General features: G+C 39.7%; 2 protein-coding genes across 2 annotated transcripts; both read right to left on the minus strand.

Annotated features, from left to right (window-relative positions):
- Positions 1-1,256: 1,256 nt before the first annotated feature.
- LOC113677103 (steryl-sulfatase) lies at positions 1,257-5,772 on the minus strand. Its single transcript, XM_027193857.2, has 3 exons — positions 5,295-5,772; positions 3,000-3,707; positions 1,257-2,111 (listed from the first exon to the last, which is right to left on the minus strand). Exons 1-3 carry the CDS (start codon positions 5,668-5,670, stop codon positions 1,468-1,470), a joined length of 1,728 nt encoding a protein of 575 aa, XP_027049658.2. The 5' UTR covers positions 5,671-5,772; the 3' UTR covers positions 1,257-1,467.
- A 5,258-nt stretch (positions 5,773-11,030) lies between these two features.
- On the minus strand, positions 11,031-15,890 carry LOC113677104 (steryl-sulfatase). Its single transcript, XM_089196779.1, has 3 exons — positions 15,390-15,890; positions 12,207-12,911; positions 11,031-11,827 (listed from the first exon to the last, which is right to left on the minus strand). The coding sequence occupies exons 1-3, from the start codon at positions 15,766-15,768 to the stop codon at positions 11,178-11,180; spliced, it is 1,734 nt and encodes a 577-aa protein (XP_089052905.1). The 5' UTR covers positions 15,769-15,890; the 3' UTR covers positions 11,031-11,177.
- Positions 15,891-24,449: the final 8,559 nt, after the last annotated feature.

Consider the following 24,449-nt stretch of genomic DNA (forward strand, 5'->3'; position numbering starts at 1 on the left):
CTGGATTTTGCCTCGTTTTCAAAACACGTTCCCTACACGCGCGACGGAGGCGCGTGTTTCCACTTACGTGGCTAAGGTGTTCACTCCAGGAGCACACAAAAAACAAAGAAACGAATTAATGTTGCAAAGACTTAATCAAAGGACTGAGACAGAGGGATTTCGGGAAGCATTCGATCATTTCTTCACTCCAGATAAAAGGCATTGAGTAAGCTTGATCACTGAAGATATTGTGAAATTCTCAAACTCGTTCACAAGGAAGGAAAGCAGAACTCCTTGGAAACAAAACTTGGTGTCTTGTGGTGTTACATAAAAGTAAACGCTACGGAACACAAAACTCTTAAATCAACGACTGGTCGAGAAAAAAAAACACTCGATTTCCGGCTGTCTACCCTGTCTCAAAAGAACACAGCGGTCAAATGTTAGGCATGCGCAAAGGCATCAGTTCTTACTGCCCTAGCCCTCCCGCCAGTCTCCTGCGCAAATATTTAAAGGAAATCATGAGAAACAACAGATTTTTCGCGGAAAAAAAGCGAAAAATTATTGAAAAGCTCATAGAAATTTGGGAAACGGCTCAAAAGTAAGGGAAAAGAAAACTAAAAAAGGTTCATACTCGCACGTTTAGGAGTAACGCTCGACAAGGGTAGTTGTTGTTAAGTGGAAAAAGACTATTTGGTGACAACGTATTCAGTTACCCGAAATAAGTAAACGAAAGCCTCGCTAATTTGAAGCTTGAACATGCTAGCTTATTTGTTCGAGAACACTAAGCGAACAGTTTTGCGAGGACAAAGCTCTAAGAAAACTGTGGTCCTCAAGAAACGCATGATAATGTCGGTCCAGGGCAGAGGTCAGAGCTCATAATCCATCGAATATTTTCACTCGTGTGCGATTGGTTGCAACATGGCAGGTGGCCGAAACGCTCAAGCGAGCGATAGTCACCAGTTTTTCAAAATGGATTAACACTTCGTTGCAACAACCATTTCGACGCTACTCTGTTTGCAACCGTCTCCTTACGCGCGCAACCAAAGACACTTTAAGGATTCCAAAGGTTTTATTTGGCTTGAAAACAGATGAAGTCGAATTTTTATCCCTGCGTACTCGGCTCTTTGTTTTTATCCAAAATGGTGTCCATCCGCCGGTGAAAGAAAAGAGCTAAGGAAGTATCACCCTTGTTTGGTGGGAAAGGCGAAAGTATCAGGCTGATGAAGCCATATATATGGCGATTAGGACTGAAATAAACATTTCCCCTCGCTCAAACCGCGCTTCGATTTAACTTTATTGAGATATTCAGACCGAGATGTTACAAAGATATGCAATTTTCAGAGCTTTATTCACAACCCTCATAGATTTTGTTCGTCTCATGTCAACGATTATTAACCACGAACACATAGTTTAGTGTGGTCTGCCTGTGATTCTATTTCAGAAGTTCTGAGTTGATCAACATCTATCCGGAAATTTGAGTTTATTAACCTAGTTAGGATAATGTTCAAGTTTTCTTCCAGTTTCCTCACAACTACAGAAGGGAAAATTACAACACATTTGCAATAAGGGATGAAAGGAATTCTTGGGTCCAAGCTGGCTGGGGACATTTGCAATGCTTTGCTTATGTGCTTGGAGAGCAGGGTAAATATCTCTCACTACTCGTTGGTAGTCTGGTCTATCTGAAGCAATGGGGAAACTCTCTGAAGGATCATTGCTCACATCAAAAAGAAGTGGAGGTTCTTGAATTTTCACGTGCTCTTTAAAGCACCCACAAGCTATTCTTTTTCCAATACACGATTCTGTTCCTTCAGTCCATTTTGGCGTCGCAAAATGAGCTTTCCAGACAGTGTCACTGTCCTTAGGATGATAACGAACAGCATGGATCTGATTTCCACAATAGTGGAAGATAAATTCGTGGGAAGATTCCTGTGTCTGGTTCGTCAATAGTGGTAAGAGTTCTTTTCCGTCAATAACTCTGTCCTGTGGAAGATCTGCGCTAGTTAGTTTGGCAACTGTAGGTAATAAGTCCATAGAACTGGTGGGCTGATCAATTGAGATCCCAGCTGGAATGTGACCTGGCCATGATACTACTGTAGGCATCCTCACACCCCCATCCCAACACTGTCCTTTCCCTATAAAAGACAACAAAAAATGAAGATTTAACTTTTTATGGTAACGAGTTCTCGCTGGAACGTAGTGTTTAAACTTCCATATCCAAACCTGAAACTTGGAAGTGTCAGTCTAATGGAATATTTGGGCGAGTTTCCAAATGCTAGAAACCGCGGTAAACTGGAATCAGAAATAAGAGGTAAGAGAAAACATAGAATAAAAAAAGGTAAACCAACGTCACGATCACAATTTCCTTGTTATATTTTGATGAATTATTGAATGCAATCTGTATAGGGTTAGTTTATCGTTCGGTAAGACGTCAAATGAACCATGTTTTTTGTTCCGTTACACTTATTGATATCCTTAAATTTCACTCACGTTTGGTCTTGATTAAAATAGGCTTTGTTAAATGATTGAAAATGACCGTATATGGCCACTTTGGAACAACGGCGGAAACAGCTTTAAAATACACACGGGATTTTTCAAAATTTCCGTTTATCATATGAGCAGCAAATTTAAACCATCGGCAAAACTGACGGAAAGACAGTTTTGCCGAAAGATTTCAAGTTATACGTTTCTTGACAAGGGTTAGCAGTTATTGTGAAGAATGAAGAATAAAGCACTCAATGTCTATATGAAAACATCAAGAAATTTAGGTAGCAGCTTTTGAAATTTTGTTAGCAACTTTTTGGATTTTTGGCATTTTTTTAGCATTTGTCTTTCTAGTGAGCAACTTTCCAGCATATAAAAAATTTCCATTCAAGCTTTGCAATTCTCATCAACAAGAAAACGGAAGAGGTGGATGAGCGAGCGGTAACAATAAGAATATGTCTTGAAAAAATCGAAGAAGAGTTTTTCTCTCGCCTAGTGTGTGCGCTTTTGGCTAATATCTTCTGATTTTTCAGTCTTACCTCCTTTGAAAATCCCGTTCCAGCCACCATGGTATTCACCTGTGTTACTAACTTCTTCTAAGTGAGGTCCATTATCAGATGTGAAATACACAAATGTGTTTTCTCTCAAATCAAGTTTCTCCACAGCAGCCATAATCTGGCCCACACTCCAATCCATTTCCTCTACATTGTCACCATAGCGACCATGAACACTGTGATTGACAAATGCTGGTGTATTAAACAGGGCTGTATGTACCTTCGCAAATGACATGTACAACAGAAAGGGCCTGTCTCGGTTTGCACGGATAAAGTTAACAGCTTCATCTGTGAACCGTGCAGTCAGACTCTCCAAAATGACAGGTTGTTCCACAGTCTCGTAATTTTTCATTACAAAGCAGTTGAATCGAGCTATCATCATGTCGTACCTTAAAATAGTAATGCTAAGTAACAAGATTGTTGTTAACAAAAGCGCACAGGTGCTCTTGTTCAACCAGGCAGCAAAGTAGCCAATGAACGATGTTATTGCAACCACTGAAGCCGCTATGAGAATTTTTGCTGGTGTGAGTCCTCGAGATGTAAGCGACTTGGGGTGCTTACCGCCGAAGAGACAAAAGTTACTGTTGCTTAATGGCAGACCATAAAAATAATGAAAACCTTGTTTCAGAGGGTGGAAATGAAAGTCTGAGTTTGAAGAGGAATGAAGACCAAGATGCCACTTCCCTATGACCCCTATGATAAGAAAAAAAAAGACGAATAGTGAGTTATAGATGTGGGCAGGAGGCAATGAGGGGAGGAGGATGTCGGGAAAGATCACTTGGTTTTCAGGGGAAACATAAGGGAATCAGTCGTCACTAACGAAGTATAGAAAGTCCGGGATAGTTATCAATTTTGTTGACGCAGGCCAAAACAAAACAGTAACCAGTTGCTGCTCAGTTTCACGTTCAAGTGACATGTTACTTAGGCAACAATAATATATTCAACATGGCGTCCGAGGACCGAACCACACTGAGTTTACTACACCAATCAGTAGGGGGACAATGAAATTGACTGTCATTTGACTGCCAATGAGGGGGGGTATGAGATTATTACAGAGCCTTATAAAAGAATTAGGTCGATTTTATCGTGACACAAAACAGCCAGTGAATGTAGGGGGAGTAAGTAAGAGTATAACAGGGTAATTTAGTATTATCAATTGAGTTGATAACGGAAATTGGCCACCGTAAAAGGTTTACAAGCTGACGTTTCGAGCGTTAGCCCTTCGTCAGAGCGATTGGAGGAATTGAGGATTATGTTGGTAGTTATATGCTGTAAATGGAGTTACGTTATTTGTGGGAATATGCAGAAAATGGATCTACGCTATTTGTGGGAATATGCAGAAAATGAAGCTACGCCATTGGTAATTGAATGTATTTCCTCAAGCGTAATTCTAAGAATTCAACCTCATCGCCCGACGAGGACTGGAGTGGTAACCTTGTGTTGAGTTCTCGAAATATCATTCTCGTTCCCAGATTCGATGTCTCTAATCGACTTTGGCGAGACAAAATTTAGGCTAACTTAGGAACCGGTCATTATACATATCATCCGCAGAGGGGGAGGGGGGGGGGCAGACGACTTAACTTTTTATCACAACCAAATTTACCTGCTCTGTACTCTGTAGTATTCGAACAATATTTCTCAATTTTCAATAGTTCCCCCCCCCCCCACTTAGTATCCCTTTACAAGGACCCCTCTCCGGTCCCCTTGACAATCGTGTGATTCCCTGGACATCTGCCGAACCCCACGCGATAACTAAGGACTAGTAACTTGGAGCCACAAGTTCTTTAAAGGAGAAAGGTTCCGATCCAGTTCTAAAAAACTGAAACAGTAAGGTGAGAAGGAGTCATACGATGTGTGAAAACGTATCCATTAGACCCGGACGATAAGCAGTAAATTGAATTAATTCACAATCAATAAATGTGAGTAATTAGCATTGCTTTGTGATGCGTTCAGCTACGTGCGGCGGTGTTTCGACAATTTTTCATCAGATGATGCTATGTCAGTGATATATTTTTCCGCAGTGTTATGGTATTCTAAACTGCTTAATGTGCCCCAATGTGTTTATCTTCACAGTTCCAAATTCTGGCATGGTCCATTTTAAAACGCGATCAAATTACATGGAGGTCTCGCAAGCGAGACTCAGAGAAACTCATGCGATATCATCGGTAGTCGAAGTGGTTTAATAAAAGTGGCTGCTCATTTCTTTAAAATGAGGTTGTTTTCCGCTTAAAAGGTAGTTCAATCTTTCATAAAGCTGTATAGTTTTGAATACTTGCTAACCTGTTCTGTAGCCAGCAGCAGATGCGATCTCAGCGAATGTTGTTTCATTTTGAGGCAGACCGCCGGAAGCCGAAGTGAAAACTAAAACCCTTAATTGGCCTCTGCTTGCAGCCAGTCCAGATCGTATGGGATATCTTCCTGTAAGAAATGCGGCCCTGTTTGGTGTGCAGACTGAATCTGGCGTCACATCATGTCGCAAGCGAGCTCCTTGTTCAGCCAACCGATCAATGTTTGGAGTTTTAATCGTGTCATTACCAAAACAACCCACATCTCCGATTCCCATGTCATCCACAAGAAATATAAGAACGTTTGGCTTGGCCGATGCTTTTTTCATCACGAGAACGAGAACAATAAAGCTAAGGCAGTTCTGCAGCATAATTATCGATGATTTTAAACTAGCAACTATGGTTGCCTAAACCAATGTCGATTTCACATATTGGACTGAAAGACCGAATGACTCAGTCACGCTACTACTGTCACGTGATTTCTATTATTGTTCCTATGACTAGCTTTGCTTAAGAAACGATCTAAGATCATAAGTCGGGCTACAGGTAGAGGCGCTGTTACAAGTGTTGACCACTCACGGTATGCAGTGGTTCTAAAAGAAATACAAATGTACCATGGTCTTGGTTTGTGTGCATGGCGTAAGATTTTTTTCACCCCTGAGAGGCACCAATTCTACAACTAACACACTGTCATATATGTTTGGTGCAATACCCTGACAGGTGGCAGCTGCTGTGGACCTTTTGAGGCTGAACAGCCCAAGAGGCACTAAACCCGCACTTTTTAACCTCTAAAAGCTATGATGAGCACCTCAGTCCCTTTCTGACAAAGTGTAGTCAAAACGGGTCAATTTTTCGGTGTTTGTTTGAGCGTGAAATATTCAACTTTGTCTAGACAAACTGTCGTGCTTCATCATTTACAGGTATGGGAAATCCGTACTGTCAAGCAGCGACTTTAATTTGAACGCGTGAGAAGGCAATACAAACGACATTAAACAGGATTTGGCGGAAAATAAATTTTGATTAAAAGTAGTATGTATGTGCAGAAACATAAACACGGTAAATTGACGGTATGGACACAAACTTGCATGTTTCACGCTTGAACAAATACGTAAAAGCTGAATTCTGTAAACAAGAATACTCCCTGTAGCACGTTTCAAATTTCGAAACTTTTTACTTGTTTACGTTTCCGGAAAGCTTTTAAAACGGCAGCCGGTTGTTATTTTGAACCCTGAAGATAATACCGGAAAACGATGTAGATCAGAGTATTCAATCATGATTACTTACAGGGCTGATGACTGACTTATCTTTCAGGCTGATAAAAGAAATGATAATCGAGTGACACTGCCATCTGCCAAAAAAGTTGTTACGTTTTTAAAGATACCCGTTTTGAAAGATTTCCCATTTTGAAGATTCCCGCTATTAGAGATCCCCCGTTTTGAAGATTCCGGCTTTTAAAGATTTTCCGTTTTTAAGATTCCCGCTTTTAAAGATTCCCGCTTTTATAGATTCCAGTGAGACCTTCGCTAAATCATTTGATTCTCTTGCTATTTTGAATTCGCGGAACGACCCGTTTCGAAATATACGCTCATTACACAAGCCATCTTTTAGAGTGGGTCTACCGCGAACGGTGTGTGGGTCTGTATGCTTGAGCGTAGAAAAAGATGACACCATTCGTTAAGATACTCGACAAATCCGCCATGTTCGACATGGTGGAAAGAAGGTTGCGCCTCCATTACGTGTCTGCAGTATTTCCCATTGCATGTGATTGAGCTTTGTGGAGAGACCCTATGATAAACCTATAGTCGGTCGCCCGACTAAAAAATTCTCACTAGGGAAGCGTAAATTATCCATAGGCTTGTCAACGTAAAGCGAGAGGACTCAATTAGCAAGTGAAAGAGAGGTGTTTGGCTTTGAACTTATCTGAAGGCAGAACCTTCCCTTTTTTTTCACCTGGTTCTGTCTCTCTTAGGTAGTCAGTCCTATTTGGGCTGTTGTTATCTGAAGGCAGAACCTTCCCTTTTTTTTCACCTGGTTCTGTCTCTCTTAGGTAGTCAGTCCTATTTGGGCTGTTGTTATCTGAAGGCAGAACCTTTCCCTTTTTTTCACCTGGTTCTGCCTCTCTTGGGTAGTCAGTCCTATTTGGGCTGTTGTTATCTGAAGGCAGAACCTTCCCTTTTTTTTCACCTGGTTCTGTCTCTCTTGGGTAGTCAGTCCTATTTGGGCTGTTGTTATCTGAAGGCAGAACCTTTCTTTTTTTTTTTTCACCTGGTTCTGTCTCTCTTGGGTAGTCAGTCCTATTTGGGCTGTTGTTATCTGAAGGCAGAACCTTTCTTTTTTTTTTTTCGCCTGGCTCTGTCTCTCTTAGGTAGTCAGTCCTATTTGGGCTGTTGTTATCTGAAGGCAGAACCTTCCCTTTTTTTCACCTGGTTCTGCCTCTCTTGGGTAGTCAGTCCTATTTGGGCTGTTGTTATCTGAAGGCAGAACCTTCCCTTTTTTTCACCTGGTTCTGCCTCTCTTGGGTAGTCAGTCCTATTTGGGCTGTTGTTATCTGAAGGCAGAACCTTCCCTTTTTTTCACCTGGTTCTGCCTCTCTTGGGTAGTCAGTCCTATTTGGGCTGTTGTTATCTGAAGGCAGAACCTTCCCTTTTTTTCACCTGGTTCTGCCTCTCTTGGGTAGTCAGTCCTATTTGGGCCGTTGTTATCTGAAGGCAGAACCTTTCCTTTTTTTTTTTTTTTTTTTTCATCTGGTTCTGTCTCTCTTGGGAAGTTTGTTCATTTTAGACTCGTTTTTATTTTAGAACAAACTAGTTTTTAGCATGAAATTTTGTATTTTATTCTGTCGATGTTGTTTTTGTCTTGGTGGTGTCTGCCCCTAATTCTCGTGGATGTTTCATTTAAAATCAATAATTGATTTAAGAATGAAATTACCAACGACTAAAATACCTCTTCTTGTAACGTATTCCATCGCATTTACATTTCAAACTCCACTCTCCACTGTGATAACTTCCCTTGCTTGAAAATTAACTTGAGATACGAGATGTAATATCGGTCATAGACTGTAAAAGAGGTTTGTGAGTAAAGAACTTTTTCGACTTGTCTCTATTTTCTCGCAGCCTAATACATGTAGTTACTAGTGTTCGCAGCGGCGCGTCAGGAAACCTTGGCAGGAAAAAAACTTCTAAGATTTTACTCTTTTAATGATCGCTTTAATGTACATTACTTATTTAGCATTTAGCCAATTATGTGCCGCTAAATTCCGTAATATATTTCTTTACAGGCCAATATAATCGGGGGGGAAAAAAAAACGAGTTCTGTTGCGCTGTGAGATGCACGAATGTTCTCATCGCGGTTAGAGCTTGCTGTTGTTTGCGGTGTTATCTTCCGGAGGGAAATACCATTACTACATTTTTGTTAGCGTTTAAAAATAGAAGTATACATGGTTTTGGTGGAAAACTCATCCGTTTTAACTCTGAGCCACTGTCGAGTTGTGTGTCTCAATAGAATGGGTCAGCAAATTTGCATTGTATGTTTCGCTAGGGGCTAGGGAAAATAGCAGGTAATTTAGTGTTAACAACTGAGTTGAAAACGTAAATTGGCCACCGTAAAGGGTAAAAAAGCTGACGTTTCGAGCGTAAGCCCTTCGTCAGAGCAAAGGGAAAATAGTTGACTCCACGCGAGTGAAGCCGACGCTTAAGGTCGGTGTCGATCCTTTAATATTCTTTGAAAAATATTTCGATCATTGAGTCAAATTGTAGCATTTCTTTGGCTTACATTGTGCACTTTAAAGTAAACACGAGTTGTTAATTCCACGCGAGGGTTTAACCTTGAAAAATGCAATCACGCGAGTGAAGCTGACATTAACGCGTGTCCCTATCTGGAAAACATTCATATTATGACAAGAAAGGTCTGCTGAATTCGCCATGCCATATTTGGACGCCGAAAAGTGCCAAAAAAGTAATTACCGAAAATTCATCCGCAATACCTTCATCGATGTAGAGGTGCGGTGGCCACATGGTTAATTAGTGCGCTCGACTCCGGATCGGGTGGTCCGGGTTCAAGCCCTGGCCGGGGTCATTGTGTCGTGTTCTTAGGAAAGACACTTTACTCTCACAGCGCTTCTCTTCACTCAGGTGTACAAATGGGTACCAGCAAATGTGCTGGGGGTAACCCTGCGATGGACTAGCATTCCATCCAGGGGGGAGTAGCAATACTCCTAGCCGCTTCATGCTAAGAAAACCGGAGTTAAGCACCGGCCTCATGGGCCACTTGGGCCTGTATAAAGGCTTTACTTACTACCTTCATCGAACTATGGGCGCGAAGTCAGTTCTTCTCTTACAATTAATGATTGCCAGGCGGATCTCAAATCTGCCTCAGCCTAATTTTCATAAATGTTTTCGGTGCGCAAAGCTCGTCATGAAAGTAAGGCCTCGAGATTGGAGCGAAGGCTACGCCATAACTAGTAAGGTCCCAGTTCTCGACTTTGACGACAGACAATTCAGCTCTTTTTGTTTATGGTAAAAGCTCTTTCACACTAAATTTCAGAGATGAAAGAGCACATACACAGACAAAAATCTGATAATAATACGATATAACAGTTTCGTCTAAATACAAATGATGTTGCGAATTAATGTCGTGCTTTCGTAGACTTAAAACCCACTACACTCATTTGAAAAGTTGAAAATGAAGTAGGCGATTTAAGCTTGATCGACGCTCTTGTTTACGAATACAAATCGCAGGAATACGGAAAGGACAAACAACACTTTCATTGTCTGCAAGTGAAACATGAGTGGCCGATAGACCAGGGTACTTAAGAAAACGTTTAAAACTGTTAAAATCTTTTTTTCTTGAAACCTATAGAGCCTGTTTTCAAACAAAGTTAAACCGTTCTTTGACAATACCGCGAACCTTTTATCTGAATATTTATTTTTGCATACAGTGTCAGAGGGCCGAAAGTTAAAGTGTAAAGACATTTATTTGATTGAATTAACCCTCTTATTGAGAAAGCCTGAGGCCCACTGGTTGCGTAAAACCGTGGTTTGGGATAGAACTCGCACAAATAACCGGCCCATAAATGATGTTTCTGCTAAACATGAACCATTGTAGAAAAAGAAAAATTGAATCACGATCAGCTTTTTTTTTTCTCACATGAGCTTGTCTGGTCAATGTAAACTATGCGTTGCGTGCCCTCGTGCCGAACCCGATCTCCAACGTCCGTAGTGGAGGAACCTGCGTACAAGAATTTGTGGTTTGTTCCAGCCGCTTTGATTCTCGCACAGTATTAACGCAGTTTTTAATTGAGCGAAGACAAACCCAAACCAAAGTAATCCCAGTGACCAATCAGAACAAAGGTTTACATTACCTTTAACCAACGAGAATTCAAAGTGAAAATAATGAAACTGCCGAAAGCGCGCGAAAACACGAATAACTAAGCCGCGATTTACATCTTATTGCTATTGGTTGAGAGGTTGACGTATGTTTTCTGGACCAATCACAGAGCGAAGTTAACTAAACCCAAACCAATCTCGGATGACTTTCGACATTCAATTGAAAATTGCCCTAACGCAAGAAAAAAACAACAAACGTTTTTATCTCTAAACATTGCATGACTGAAAGGTCTTGGAGGGAATGATGAGTGGTTATTTTGCTGATGCAAATTATTCTAAAAGCATTGTCCCGTGTTTTCCAGATTGTGCAACCCCATCAAATACCATCAAATCAATCATTCAGTACCTGTTCAGTAACATTACGTGTTATATAGCTTAGTATAGCTTCTGATACCTCATCCCTTGCAAATGTTCTCTTGTCTAACATTTTGGACCGTGGTCGAAATCAACTTTTCTTTTTCCTTCATCATGCTCAAACTGTCTTGTCACCTACTTCAAACATCCTTAGGATAATGTTTAATTTTTTTATCAGTTTCTTCACAGGTGCAGTAAGGAAAATTACAGCACATCTGCAATGAAGGATGAACACGATTCTTCGACCAAACCAGCTGCTCTGGGACCCTGTCAATGTTGTCGTTATGCTGTTTAACTGCAGGGTGAATGTATTTCATGGCTTCTATATACTCTGGATTATTGGGAGCAATGGGGGAGCTTTCTGATGGATCATCTGTTATGTCAAAAAGCAGAGGAGGATCATGGACATTTACTAGATTTCCATGACACCAACAGATACCCCTTCCGCGGCAGCTTTCAGTTCCCTCGCTCCATTTAGCCGTCATAAAGTGTGCCTTCCATACAGTGCCACTGTCCTTTGGATGATAACGAACAGCATGGACCAGATTTCCACAATAATGGAAAACAAACTCGTGAGAGGATTTTTGTGTCTGGTTGGTCAATAGTGGTAAGAGATCTTTTCCATCAATAATTCTGTCCTGTGGAAGATCTGCGCCAGTTAGTTTGGCAACTGTAGGTAATAAGTCCATAGAACTGGTGAGCTGATCAATTGAGATCCCAGCTGGAATGTGACCTGGCCATGACGCTATTGTAGGCATCCTGACACCACCATCCCAACACTGTCCTTTCCCTAAGGAAAACAAAAAAAAACATTATCCAACTTTAATCATCCTGTGTTCAGTTTGAATGATACAACTGGCGTTGACATACGCAATCTTACTAAAAAATGCAAACGAAGGTTACTTCACAATTGTTTCCTCTCCTTTTTGACGCTTTTTTCCCCAAACCTAACCATTCTCCCTTTCCCCCATCCCCCCTCCCCTCCAGCATGCCTGGGGAGAAAATGTCATCCATTCATCTTTAAAAAACAAACATAACTTGTTTTCGTGTACCCCCCCTCCCTTACTTGTACTAATGTAACACGTGACCTATATGAAGATAAAGTGATCTCGTATAATCCTGTCCTAGTTTCAAGAAATTAATGACAAGAGTTCCTGTGTTTCTCCTACCTCCCTTGTAGATTCCGCTCCATCCACCATGGTATTCACCAGTATCACTAACTTCTTCAATGTACGGACCATTGTCTGATGTGAAATACACAAACGTGTTCTTTCTCAGTCCCAGTTCCTCCACAGCAGCCATGATCTGACCCACGCTCCAATCCATTTCCTCTACATTGTCACCATAACGACCATGAACACTGTGATTGACAAACGGCTTGGTAGTAAACAAAGCGGTGTGAACTTTGGCAAACGACATGTACAGGAGAAAAGGACTGTCTTTGTTTCTGTGGATAAAACCTACTGCTTCATCTGTAAACCTTGCTGTCAAGTTTTCTAAAAGGACAGGTTGCTCTACAAGTTCATAGTCTTTCAAAACAATGCACGTTAATCTGGAGAGTATTAAAAGCCAACCGGCCTGTGCAGAGGAGATCAAAATAACGAGGGTAAGCAAGGACAGGAAGGTAATCTTGTTAAGTACACCAGCCAGGTACAGGATGTACAATGTTACTCCAATGACTACCCCAGAAGCAAGAACATTGAACGGTTTCAGGGCTGGGTAAACAATGTTTATGAGATATTGGCCGGGTTCACAGGTTCGTAAGTTAGTGAGAGGCAGCCCATAGAAATAATCAAAACCTTGCTTCAAAGGGTGGAAATGGAAATCGGATCCTGACGACTTATGGAGTCCTAAATGCCACTTTCCCACAATACCTGTCGAACAGAAAAAAATAGGAGTAAATTGATATTAACTGCTGAGCTTGGGGAGAACGGCACCGGAAGTCGAAATAGAGTCGTGTCCAGACTTTCCGCGCGCTTTCCCGTTCTGAAGGGGAATTCCCGTCCTCTTACTAAATCAGTCTATTATTTAGTACAGCTGAAACAGTCAAACATGCAACCATGTTACGCATCTGTTGACATCAAATCCGCACGACGAAAACTGCAAACGACAATTACTATGGGCTCACCAATAAAAGTAATAAACAGAAAAAGTTGCGGAGGGCCTTGTCAGGAAAGGTACCTTTAACTAGCATCGTCTTGGGAAGTAATCGTCTCCTACTCAGCCGTTGTTTAGTCTCGTCACGCAACGCGCTCTCTGACCCTATCTTCCGGAGAATGCGAGTTGCGTGACGACACCAAACAATGGCAGCGACGAGACTAAATAAGTAGCAGATAGGATTTCAACGGACGCTTCACGCAATAGCATGTTTCATAAGTCGATCAAAAGAAGAGAAAACAAACTGACTTCTTCAGAGAGGTTTTCGGTTTATGTGGCTTTGCAAGATGTTGGCACCATGTTGGCGTAGTCGAGTAGTCCAACCACAGAAAGACATAAGCACTCAACAATTTTACCAACATAGAATACAATTACATGTAAGAATGGAAAAGGAAAATCGTTTCGTGCCGCAAGGAAAACTAAACACCACGTAAAATACATGTTCAAATTTCTATTTAGAACAAAATATACCGTGATGAGGTCATGACTAAACTGAATTCAAACATTCAACCGAACGTTTCCATGAAAAAAATTCTGAAATCTCTAAAAGCACCCAAGTTATTTAGAAAAACGTATTTTTAAATAGAAGTTAGTAAACCAGAAAGGTGTCACAATCTCGGACCTGGGCGAATCCCCTGGGGGAATTTTCGCGGCAACCACTCATGTTGGCGCTCTATTAGGCATGATTTTCATGTTTAATTTATATCACACAGTTTACAAAATTCACACATGAAAGTTCTATGTTTTTGAAAAAAATATTTGATCGTGGAAAAACTAAAGTGGAAGAAAGTCCTTGGTAAAAAAAAAGACTAAAAAAAAAACCAGACCCAAAGAAAGAAAGAGTACCATTCTGTCAGGAAAAGAAAAAAATTCCTTCGTGAAAGCGGCTGGTACTGGACGAGCTCCACGCTGGCGTCCAGATTTCGAAAAAAAGAAGTCATCATCAAACCAAAATTTGCCAAATATGATGTACAAAACGAGGTTTCCTTTTCTTTATGCAAGTATCAGCCTTGATACAAAAACATAAACAATCGCCTCGAATCGTAATCTTAGAAGCTGTATGTCAATTCGTTGTCTTGCTCCTCAGCACATTTTTCGGTTTTCCATTTTTGCCGCGGGTTTTTCCTTTGCCTTTGGCAAATTTGCTCATTATTGTGTCGTCCTCCTTCACGCTTCGCTGTGCGATCGAGATAAAAAAAAAAATTAAGGTATCCGCAATTGGTTACTTTTCCCGGGAAATCTTGATGATCGGTATCAATTATTGCGTGACTAGCTTATGATTAAAAAGAGGGAGGGGAAAACAGAACGCAAAACCTGGGCTCCTGTCAAAAAGTAATACCCAGACGTATTATAAAAATCGAAACGGCTAATAAAATCATAAATAAACAAGGTAAGATTGTTATGTTTGATTTTTTGCAAATTGTAGTGATTTATGCCAGTTAACGGTGGCAACAACTAGGCGCACCATCCGTACCATGTATATTCCATAGTCGCTATCAAGTAAATTTTGCCGAACTTTGAGTTCGTCTCAAGATAGAACAACACAAATACACAAGGAAATTTTTACAGTAACTTTATAACCATTCTTTGGTCTTTTAAAATCTTGAAGCTCAGTAGATTCTGTCATATCGGTCATTGTTAAAACTGTCTTTGTTTTGATGCTACTTTTCGACATAGGAAAAGTATGTCGGACAAAAATATTCACCAAAAAATAAATATTTCTTTGCCAGCTTCAATAACGACAGGGAATTAAGTTTAGATGATAAAACAAAGGATTATGTTCACAGAAATACCGTAGGTCAAGTACATTCGTTTCATGAGGTCACACAACTCGGGTAATATTCACGGAGAAAATTTGCATATTTGAGCGGTCGAACGAAAAAAATTATTTCTCGAAAACTAAAATAAATTTTTACAAAAAAAACTACACCACAATTATTAGAACATATTGGGCTATAAAATATGAAAGTAGGAGTGAAAACAAATTTGGGTGACTTGCCGCTGTTTGTTTGATGCATGCTGACATTAGCTCTTAAATTATATTCACAACGCTTTCTTCTGACATTTAATTTGCTAAGATTTTAGAAAAACTAGCGCGCGTACGAATTTTTTCTCGAAGGACACCCGTGACAGTAAAAATTCATGGAAGAAAAAAAATAGTTTAACCTAATCAGGAGACACAAGACCACACCAACCTGTTATGTAACCGGCGGCAGACGCTATCTCAGCAAGTGTAGTCTCATTTTGGGGCAGACCGCCAGATGCTGCCGTGTGAAGGAACACTCGGTCTTGTCCCTCATCTGAAGCCAGTCCTGATCGAATGGGATACCTTCCTGTTAGCAGTGCAGCCCTGTTTGGTGTGCAGATTGCATCTGGCGTGACATCATGTCGCAGGCGAGCTCCTTGTTCAGCCAACCGATCGATGTTCGGAGATTTAATCGTGTCATTGCCAAAACAGCCGAGATCTGAGATACCGAGATCATCCACAACAAATATAACAATGTTTGGCTTTGCAAAAGTGACGCTTATCATTATTATTAGTGGGACTATAGTTGTAAACCATTTCGGCCACATCTTGACTCGGCAGAACCGTCAGAGGGTGTTCGGTCACAAGTTGCCGTTGGGCTCGATGTGCTTAACGCATGCGTTACACGCCACCTATCAACCATGCCTATCGGCGGGATCACAGTGATCACTCAATTCCCGTAGGGCTTGAAAAGTCTTACCTCAACCAACTGCTAACATATGTCTACACCAGTACTTTAACAAATTTCCTGTCTATTCTTACTGAAGCTGGCGTCTTCTATTTCACACAATAATTTTAACAACTTTGTACATCTATTACTGCAGCAATAGTTTGCGCGCGAATTGTTACTGGGATACCTGTGGTAGCCCAGTCATAAAATGCCTTTGTTTTTTTGTCGCCTTTTTTTTTTTTACTGGGATACCTGTGGTAGCCCAGTCATAAAATGCCTTTGTTTTTTGTCGTCTTTTTTTCTTTTTTTCCTCCGCCACAAAATGGAAAAATTGCGCAATAGTACCCAGTGGTCATTGGGATCTTAACACCATGACGACAACTAACTGTGATCCAATGAAGTGTTCACATGCTGATCACGCGTGTTATCTTGATGATGATTGACGTTGTCATGACGAGCCACGGGATTTTTGCGTGTAAAACTCTTTTGTCAGTTGTTTTGCATTTCAACGTGTTTGGATTACGATCACCCGGAACATCACGGCGCAAACGCTCAAAATACTTACAGACGTATACACAAGTCGTATTGTTCGCGGCCAATCCACGCAAAAAGATGTTATTGAGCGGTAATTTGGAACGGATTGAGTCGCGAACGCTTGAAAGCCATGAAAGCCTTGAATGCCTTGTATGCTAAGTATGCCGATGTCTTAGTTGAAAAACGTTCACTTGTTGTAAAAAGCAAAATCTGAAATCTGAAACCAAATTGCATATACTCTATGCAATCTATTGAACAACGCTACTACCGTGAGACTGAAGAACATAACTATATGGGATGCAAACTGCTTGTGAAGAAAGACGACATGTTGGATTCACTTGATGGCAAGGAACGTAGCTACGATAACAGTACAAATGGTATTAATTTCACGATCAGAAAGGTGAATCTTATGTTTGTTTTCATTGTAGTTGTATGGATATTCTTTTTTAATAAATACGTGATCCAAAACCCTGTGTTTTTTTTGTGTATAATGTTGTTATGTTAAATATTGTTTACGCAATTGTCTTGTCACAAGCGGCCCAAGCTCACGTCTCGAGAAAAAGCCAACGATTAATTCATGAACGCGTCACGCGTTGTGTGACTCGGTGTTAAGTTACGAGAGGAACTGCACGTTATAAGGAATAGTACAGGGAACGAAGTATGGTCGATTTACAACGATACATATTTCGAAATATGAACATTTTTCTCGTAAAATCAATAAAACTTACTCATACCCTGTGTATCCGTTGTATTTTCTGGCGATTTCTGCCGTTTTAAGCTTGCTTTACCATCACTGTTGTTCACATCATCTACTTTTATTACGTTGATAAAATCTGTACAGACATCACATCAACCAACTCGTGCGCAAAGTAAGAAGACTATATTGAAGGCTTGAAATAATATTGCGATCGATTTTCATCAAGAAATGGGCCAGGAATATTCCACAATAGTGCAAATAATCGTGAAGGCGGATTGCAGAAAAGCGATTGCGTGACGCTCGATAAGCTGTAAGATGGCATGTTATTATATACCAGACGTAAGAACTCTTCAGATTCTTAGTCTGTATTTTGTACCCACTCTGCAGTCTGCAGTCTATATTTTGTATCCGGTCTGCAGTCTGCTGTCTGCATTTTGTACTAACAGGTATCCGTGGCACCAATACAGTTTATTTTTGGTTACATTTATTCGCAAAACACACATAATCCACCACAAAATACCTGCGAGTGAGGTAATTCGACATTTTCGTTCTTTCCCACATTAATATTCTTCTCTCCTTTTGTAAGAATGTAGACATCAGTCACAATTTTTCAAGTAATCCACCCACCCTAAAAAAAAAGGAACTCTTGCACGCATAGCATTCAGGGTTTGAGCCAGGCCGCGCCATTGCGCCAATCCCGCACTGCAATTGAAATTGTCCCTTAAAAAAACGGTCAAGGGGACAATTTGTCCCCTTCAAAATATAGGGAAAAAACTCGAAAGGAAGCACACACGAAGAGTTTTATCTCGGTTCAGAAATTGCAAGCTAAAACAGAACGTGGAAAGTATATTTTCTTGCACGTTTAAAGTTCATTCTAAAGTCACGTTTCAGTCACACTTTACTGAACACGTACGTCTCATGCTCAACCAAGCGTGGTGAACGCACGTGGCAATCTTTACTACGCTTTTCACAAACATGCGAACTCAAAAGTTCAAAAGCCGCCTTCACAATTACGTTTTTCGCTGCCCTCAATCATAATTACGATCACAAGCAACGAACCTTGAAACACAGAAACACGCGAAACGGATTAAAATCCACCAATGACAAATCACAAACCATGACCCTTTTGAACCTGTGAAAGTAAAATTTTGTTTCCTAAGAGTTCCGTTAAGATGATTGACGGCAGCGACAAAACCCAATCGTCAGTTGGCATTTGAACTTCAAAATTCGCATGTTTGTGAAAAGCGCAGTAACATGTCACATCGAAAACGTGTTCGAACATTAGAAAGCTTTTTCGCTCGGAATCGAAGCCAGAGTGAATCAGAGAAAAATGATGCAGAAGAAGAACAGTGTATTAATCAGGAAGAAACGAATGAGGATCGAAGGAAACCGAAAAAATCACGAACTTTCTTGAAAACTTGGTTGCGAGATCACACATGGTTGCGCTATGAAAAAGAGGCGATGTTCTGCTATTTTTGTCGGAAATCTAAGAAGACAAACCCCTTTGCAACGGCAGAAGGGTGTACAAATTTTAGAACCTCAACTCTGCAACAACTCTTTTCGACAGCCCTTGATGTTTGGGCTAGAACCAACTGAAGAATTAGTACATTTACGTTTACCAGTGATTAAGAAAGGAATTGAAGTTTACAAGGCGATGCCGGAACGAGATTCTGCTGTGTAATGTTTTGAAGTAATATATCAAACACGAGGAAGAGTGTTTCATCCGATATCCAAACACCGAGAAGTGGTTGAGAAAACGAGGCGCAGCCGAGTTTTTTTTAACCAACTTCAAGGTGTTTGGATATCGGATGAAACACCCTTTCGAATGTTTGATATAGCTTCTCAAACCATTAATAATTCTTGGAGAAAATCAAAGCAAAAGTTCACCAGATTTTATGATAATTAAGATCACATATCCAAACCTCCTTCACGGTTGTAATTTCCTTTGTTTTCTCAGCATGAATTATTAATGAGTTTGAGAAGTATAAAGCATAGTCATTGATCCTCTGTTTAAATATGACGAGAAAAAGAAATTTGACATCAATAACATAACTTTTCTTTTTTGTATCACTTTTCTTGTATTACAAGGATCAAGTAAAAAAAATGTTTTTGTCGGCTTGCCTGTATGAATGTAAAAAGAGAAAATGTCGAATAAAAATTAATTTGTCTGTCCCCCTAAAAATGAAAATGTCCTCCAAAATTTTTGCTAAGGGGACAAATTGTCTCCCAGTGATCAAATACTAGGTACCGTATTTCTTCACCTATAAGCCGACCTCGGCTATGAGCCGACACCCTAAAAGTTAGAGACCTTCCAACAGACTCGTGTTATCCAAAAGAAAAAGCAAAACCATCGGCTATAAGCCGAGAGCGAAATTCTTGATTATAACCGGCCATTTGAGTGTGCGGATCTCACGGAAAAAATTGGGAAATGGCTCAATGAACACAAAAGCTAATGAATGAGAATAAACCCAAAAGAAAAAAAGGCGAATCAGTGAAGATGTAAATACTACTACGCGACTGCAGAAACACAACAGTTACTGTAGCCTGACAAACATTTCAATCGAGTATCTCTTTCGTCATTGTTATTTTTCTCATCATGTCAGAAGCACGCCGCTTTTTGTAAACTATAGCTTTCAGGATAAAAGTTATCGCGGAAGACGAAGCTGTAGAAAACAGCTCGGAAATCGCTCGAGATTATGGACTTAGCGAGTCCGTGGTGCGACGCTGGAGACGAGACTCGGCGACTATTCTTTCTGGCAAGCTTAAGATTTCGGCAAAACGTGCAAAAATAGGCCGTTTCACTCCCAAGCGTCCCGAACTAGACGAGCAAGCGATGGAGTGACTTTCACAGCAGAGAGACCAAATATTTCATTAGTAATGTGCGATGAGGAGAGTTTTTGCCGAGTTGAGTGAGATCGTCTTTCAATGCATGGGAAGCAAAGAATCTGATTGGTGGTCAGAAATACGTTGTTATCATGTCAATTTAAAAGCACATCACGTAAAGAGCGCTGCAGTCACGAAATTTATGGTCATTTCGCATTAACATTAAAATTTGTAATTGTTTTGAATTCCAAACCCGCGGCTATAAGCCGAACCCCGTTTCTTGTGAAAAAATTTTCAAACTTTGGTGTCAAATACTGAAAAATCGCTCGGCTTGTAGGTGAAGAAATACGGTAAGTGTCTACGGTAGTATTTTCTTTTCTTATATAATGCTATGATTCCACAAAATGTCATGCAACTGTACACAGTGAATAGTCTTTCCCCTTTGTAGGAAGTTGGAAAAGTGACACCATAGCCTCCTTGAAATACAACTTTCCTGTTAAAGTCTAAGCAATAAGAAATGATGTCTGGTTAGCAAACTGTTTTTCCTTTGACCATTTCCAGTTAAGTGGATGTTCATAATTTTGCAATGTTACTATGATTTGGTTTAGTATTGTCACTTCAGAGAGACCTTTTCTAATACAGTTATAGAACTTATGCAGTATTTTTAATAAACTTGTTCAAACCAAGTATTGTTTTTTTCATAAAATAGATGTGGACAAGAAAAATAATAAAAAAGAGAAGGGGAAGAAGAAGTGGAATGGTGAAGGAAAGTAAACAGTAACCTAACAACAACTGACATTACAATAAACTGGGCTAACATTTGTTTTAGATGCCATTTTCCACAGTATTTAGAAAATCTTTAATTTATCATGCTCATGCGAAAAGAAGTTAAAATTAAGAAACAGTATGGGGCCCAAGAAATATTTTTCAATCTGTAACAAACAGAGATTATTCCATGGAAAGTGTGCACAAATGAGATTTATTGCATCAAACAAAAATTAACATGTGAGCCTAGTGAACTAGTGAATTTTTTTGATCAACGCAACAAGTGGATAAAAATTGTTCAAGCATTTTCCATGGTATGATGCTTCCATTTCATACATACCAAAATTTTTTCTAACTTTCCAACAAATATTGGAAGCTAACAACTGTGAAAATACATCGTTTGTTTCATTAGAGCCACAAATGATACTACTAAACAGTGTAAATCCTTATTTGTATTCAAATAAATTCTATTTCTTAACAATTCTCAAATAGAAGATTAAATGATTTTTCAAAGATTTAAAGGTGAGGAGGAAAAAAAAGGTGATACTATATGATTATTTTTGACTGTTGACAAAGAAATTAAAATTTAATATAGATCAAATAAAAAACCCTTTGAAGGTCCATTGCAACAGTTTCCAGCACATACACATATACAACGACTGTTTTATTTCCAATCCAACAAAAGCTGCCATAAGCAGGCATTGAAGCAATTTCATTATTGTATGTTTTCAAACTGAAAATATTGCTAAAATACTTGGTTATAAGGCACATCGTTGTTTGAGGAGTAAAGATCGGTCAAGTTTATTGGAAATTTTTTCATAAACTAACAAAAAAACGAAAAAGTCGCGTATTGATTTTAGTTTACCGTTAATTAACAAAAGCAGAATTGTCGCACACGCGACCACGCGCACAAACAAAAGCCTTGATTAAACAAAAGCAAAAGGTCACACACATAAACAAAAGCCGAAAAATGTCACACATTTAATCACAGTGATAAACAAAAGGCAAAAAAAGTCACACATTTAATGTAACCTTTCGGTACACATTAATTTTTAGCCTTCCCTCTCGGGAAACATGGTTTTAAAGTATAAAAACAATTCGATCAACAAAATCAGTAGTCGCAAAATTACTTCACCTGGTGAACATTATCTTGCGAAGTCCGACATTCAGCACAATCATGCCAAACACTCGCTGTCATTCTTACGATCTCAACTTTAAGTTGAAAATCGTAATTGAAGCTGAAGCTGTTAACAACAATCGAGAGATAGCGAGGGAATACGGAATTTCCAAATCAATGGTTTGGAAGTGGCGCAATCAGTAGGACATCTTGTATCACCTTGTCAAGCGCGCTTCCATGGGCCGTTACCGACCAAAAGATCCCGAACTTCATCAACCGTAGGCCGACTGGTTCAGTGATCAAAGGAGCCAAGGTAAGCAAATGCCTTCTTATCTAATACATTAAAGTTCACACGGCAACCAGCTGGACAATCAGACATAGTTTGATGCTACTCTGGTTTGCAGATTTAATGTATGTAACCGAAGTTACAATTCATAGACCAAACGTTTCGACACTCCTGTCTAGTACCTTCATCAGGGTTGATCTAGACGCTGTAACAAGAGGTCCTTTTATATGATCACTAATAAGCGGCTTTTTTTTTTCTGACGAGGTGCAAATAAGCGTCAGGAAGCAAACCACCATCGTCACGATCTAAACCTCCCCCCAAAAACATTCAAAAGGATGTCTTCAATGCACTTATAGCTCTCAAAAAGGATCCGGACAGGCTCGTATTATCTGCTGACAAGGGCAATTGTGTTGTGGTTATGGACAAACAGCAATATCACGACAAAGCTTTGACTCTGCTTAATGACAAGAGTACGTTTGCTGTCTTAAACTCTGATCCTACCAGTAAAACCTTAAAGAAAGTTAAAAAAAATGTTGCTTGATTTGCAGAAAGCTGGTAAAATTAGTGAATCTTCGTACAAAATGTTAGACAGTAGTGACGACTTATGTCCATGTTTTTATGGCTTACCTAAAATTCATAAACCGGGAATTCCTTTGAGACCCATTGTGTCTTTTGTTAATTCTCCGACTTATGCAATTTCTGGTTATCTTGCGAGAATTTTGACGCCTGTTGTTGGGAATACTGATTACACTGTCAAAAATTCCTGCGAATTTGCGGATTTCATAAAAGATAAAACTCTTAACGCTTGTGAAGAATTAGTATCTTTCGACGTTGTTTCGCTCTTCACTAAAATCCAAATGGGCAAATGGCTATACAAAAACTTTTCTCCGTAACCACCAAAAACCAGTTACATATAGTAACGCTCTTGATGAAAGGGAACCAGCGACTGGTTTTGCTGTTATTCCTTACATACAGGGTGTTACGAATTAACTTATTCTTCAACAGATGATCTCTTTATTCCAAGACATGATTACTACCATATTTCAGAGATCTAACTCATAGCCAATTGGCAGAGATTTTTCTGCATTTAAGAGTCGACAAGCTTCGCGCAGGGTGCATAGCACAAGAGGCAAGTGACCAGTTAAAAAATGAAGTATTGACATGCTCGCATGACACTCCCGCCATCTGCAAGCGATTTTAAACTTCTGTCTCCAAAGATCAGTTCTGGCCAGGATATACTTTAATGTTTTTTTGGCGATGTGATTTTGAATGTGACATTTCCACATCAGCGTGTTCTTGAGCTTTTGTAAAGCCGGAAGTCATCCTTCTCTACTGGAGCAGATAACTTCAGACACGTATTTCTCCAGAAGTTCGTCAGGTATACCCTTTCCCCTCTTTTAGTCGTATTTTTAAGCTCTGTACGATATTTTTTTAAATGTGACAAGGATCCCTTCAGATGCTACATCAAATTCATTCTTGAAATATGGAAGGTATTCTTAATAACTAAACCTTACAAAAGGCTTGAAAACACAAAAATTAAACCAGATTTTAGTGGTTTGTTAATACTTAAACTACTGTATTAACTTTACTGAATTCGTTTTACTCAAAAGCCTTACGTAGGTCAACATTGTTTCGTGTCTATTATATTAGAATATAATTTTTGCGTGAAAAACAAAATAATTGTTGAGTACATAACCATTACCTCCTCCTGAGAATATTAGAAAAGAAAGCAGCAAAAATTGGAATAAACATATCAAACTCTTTCCCCAGTGCGACGAACATTTGTTTTTCTCGGTTCCAGGTGTACGCAACCACTAACCCCACGTAATGCGCATGCTCTCCGTTGCGAATTTTCAAAATGGCAGACAGGTCAAAGAGGGAAATTAAAAAAACAAAGCGATTTTGCAACGAATTCTCAACATACACCCTCGTTAGAGAGGCGAATCCACGGAAGAAAGATACAAAACTGCATGATATTGAGATCGATATGATATTAAATCGATACCGAGGGCCCGTTTAATTGCCTTCCGCCACGATTATTAGCTTTCTTGACAGCTTTCTGAAGACAGAATACTTTCTTCCTGAAGACTTCTGATATGCGGCTATTGATTATTACACCTCGTATACCTGATTGCTCAAACACTTTGTTTACGATTGTTTAAAGGACCGACTCATGGTTCTCCGTCTTCGTCTTGACATTGCTTTGAAATAGTATAGACTATTAAGCTGAAACGAAAAATTAATCAGGGAAGTTTACGAAAAATCCAGCAAACAAGCTTTAAAAAGGCAATTATTTAGACTTCAAACTTCAACGAACTTCACAAATCTTACTTGTTT

The sequence above is a fragment of the Pocillopora damicornis genome, chromosome 2, assembly GCF_964200805.1.
Source record: "Pocillopora damicornis chromosome 2, jaPocDami1.2, whole genome shotgun sequence".
NCBI lineage: Eukaryota > Metazoa > Cnidaria > Anthozoa > Scleractinia > Pocilloporidae > Pocillopora > Pocillopora damicornis.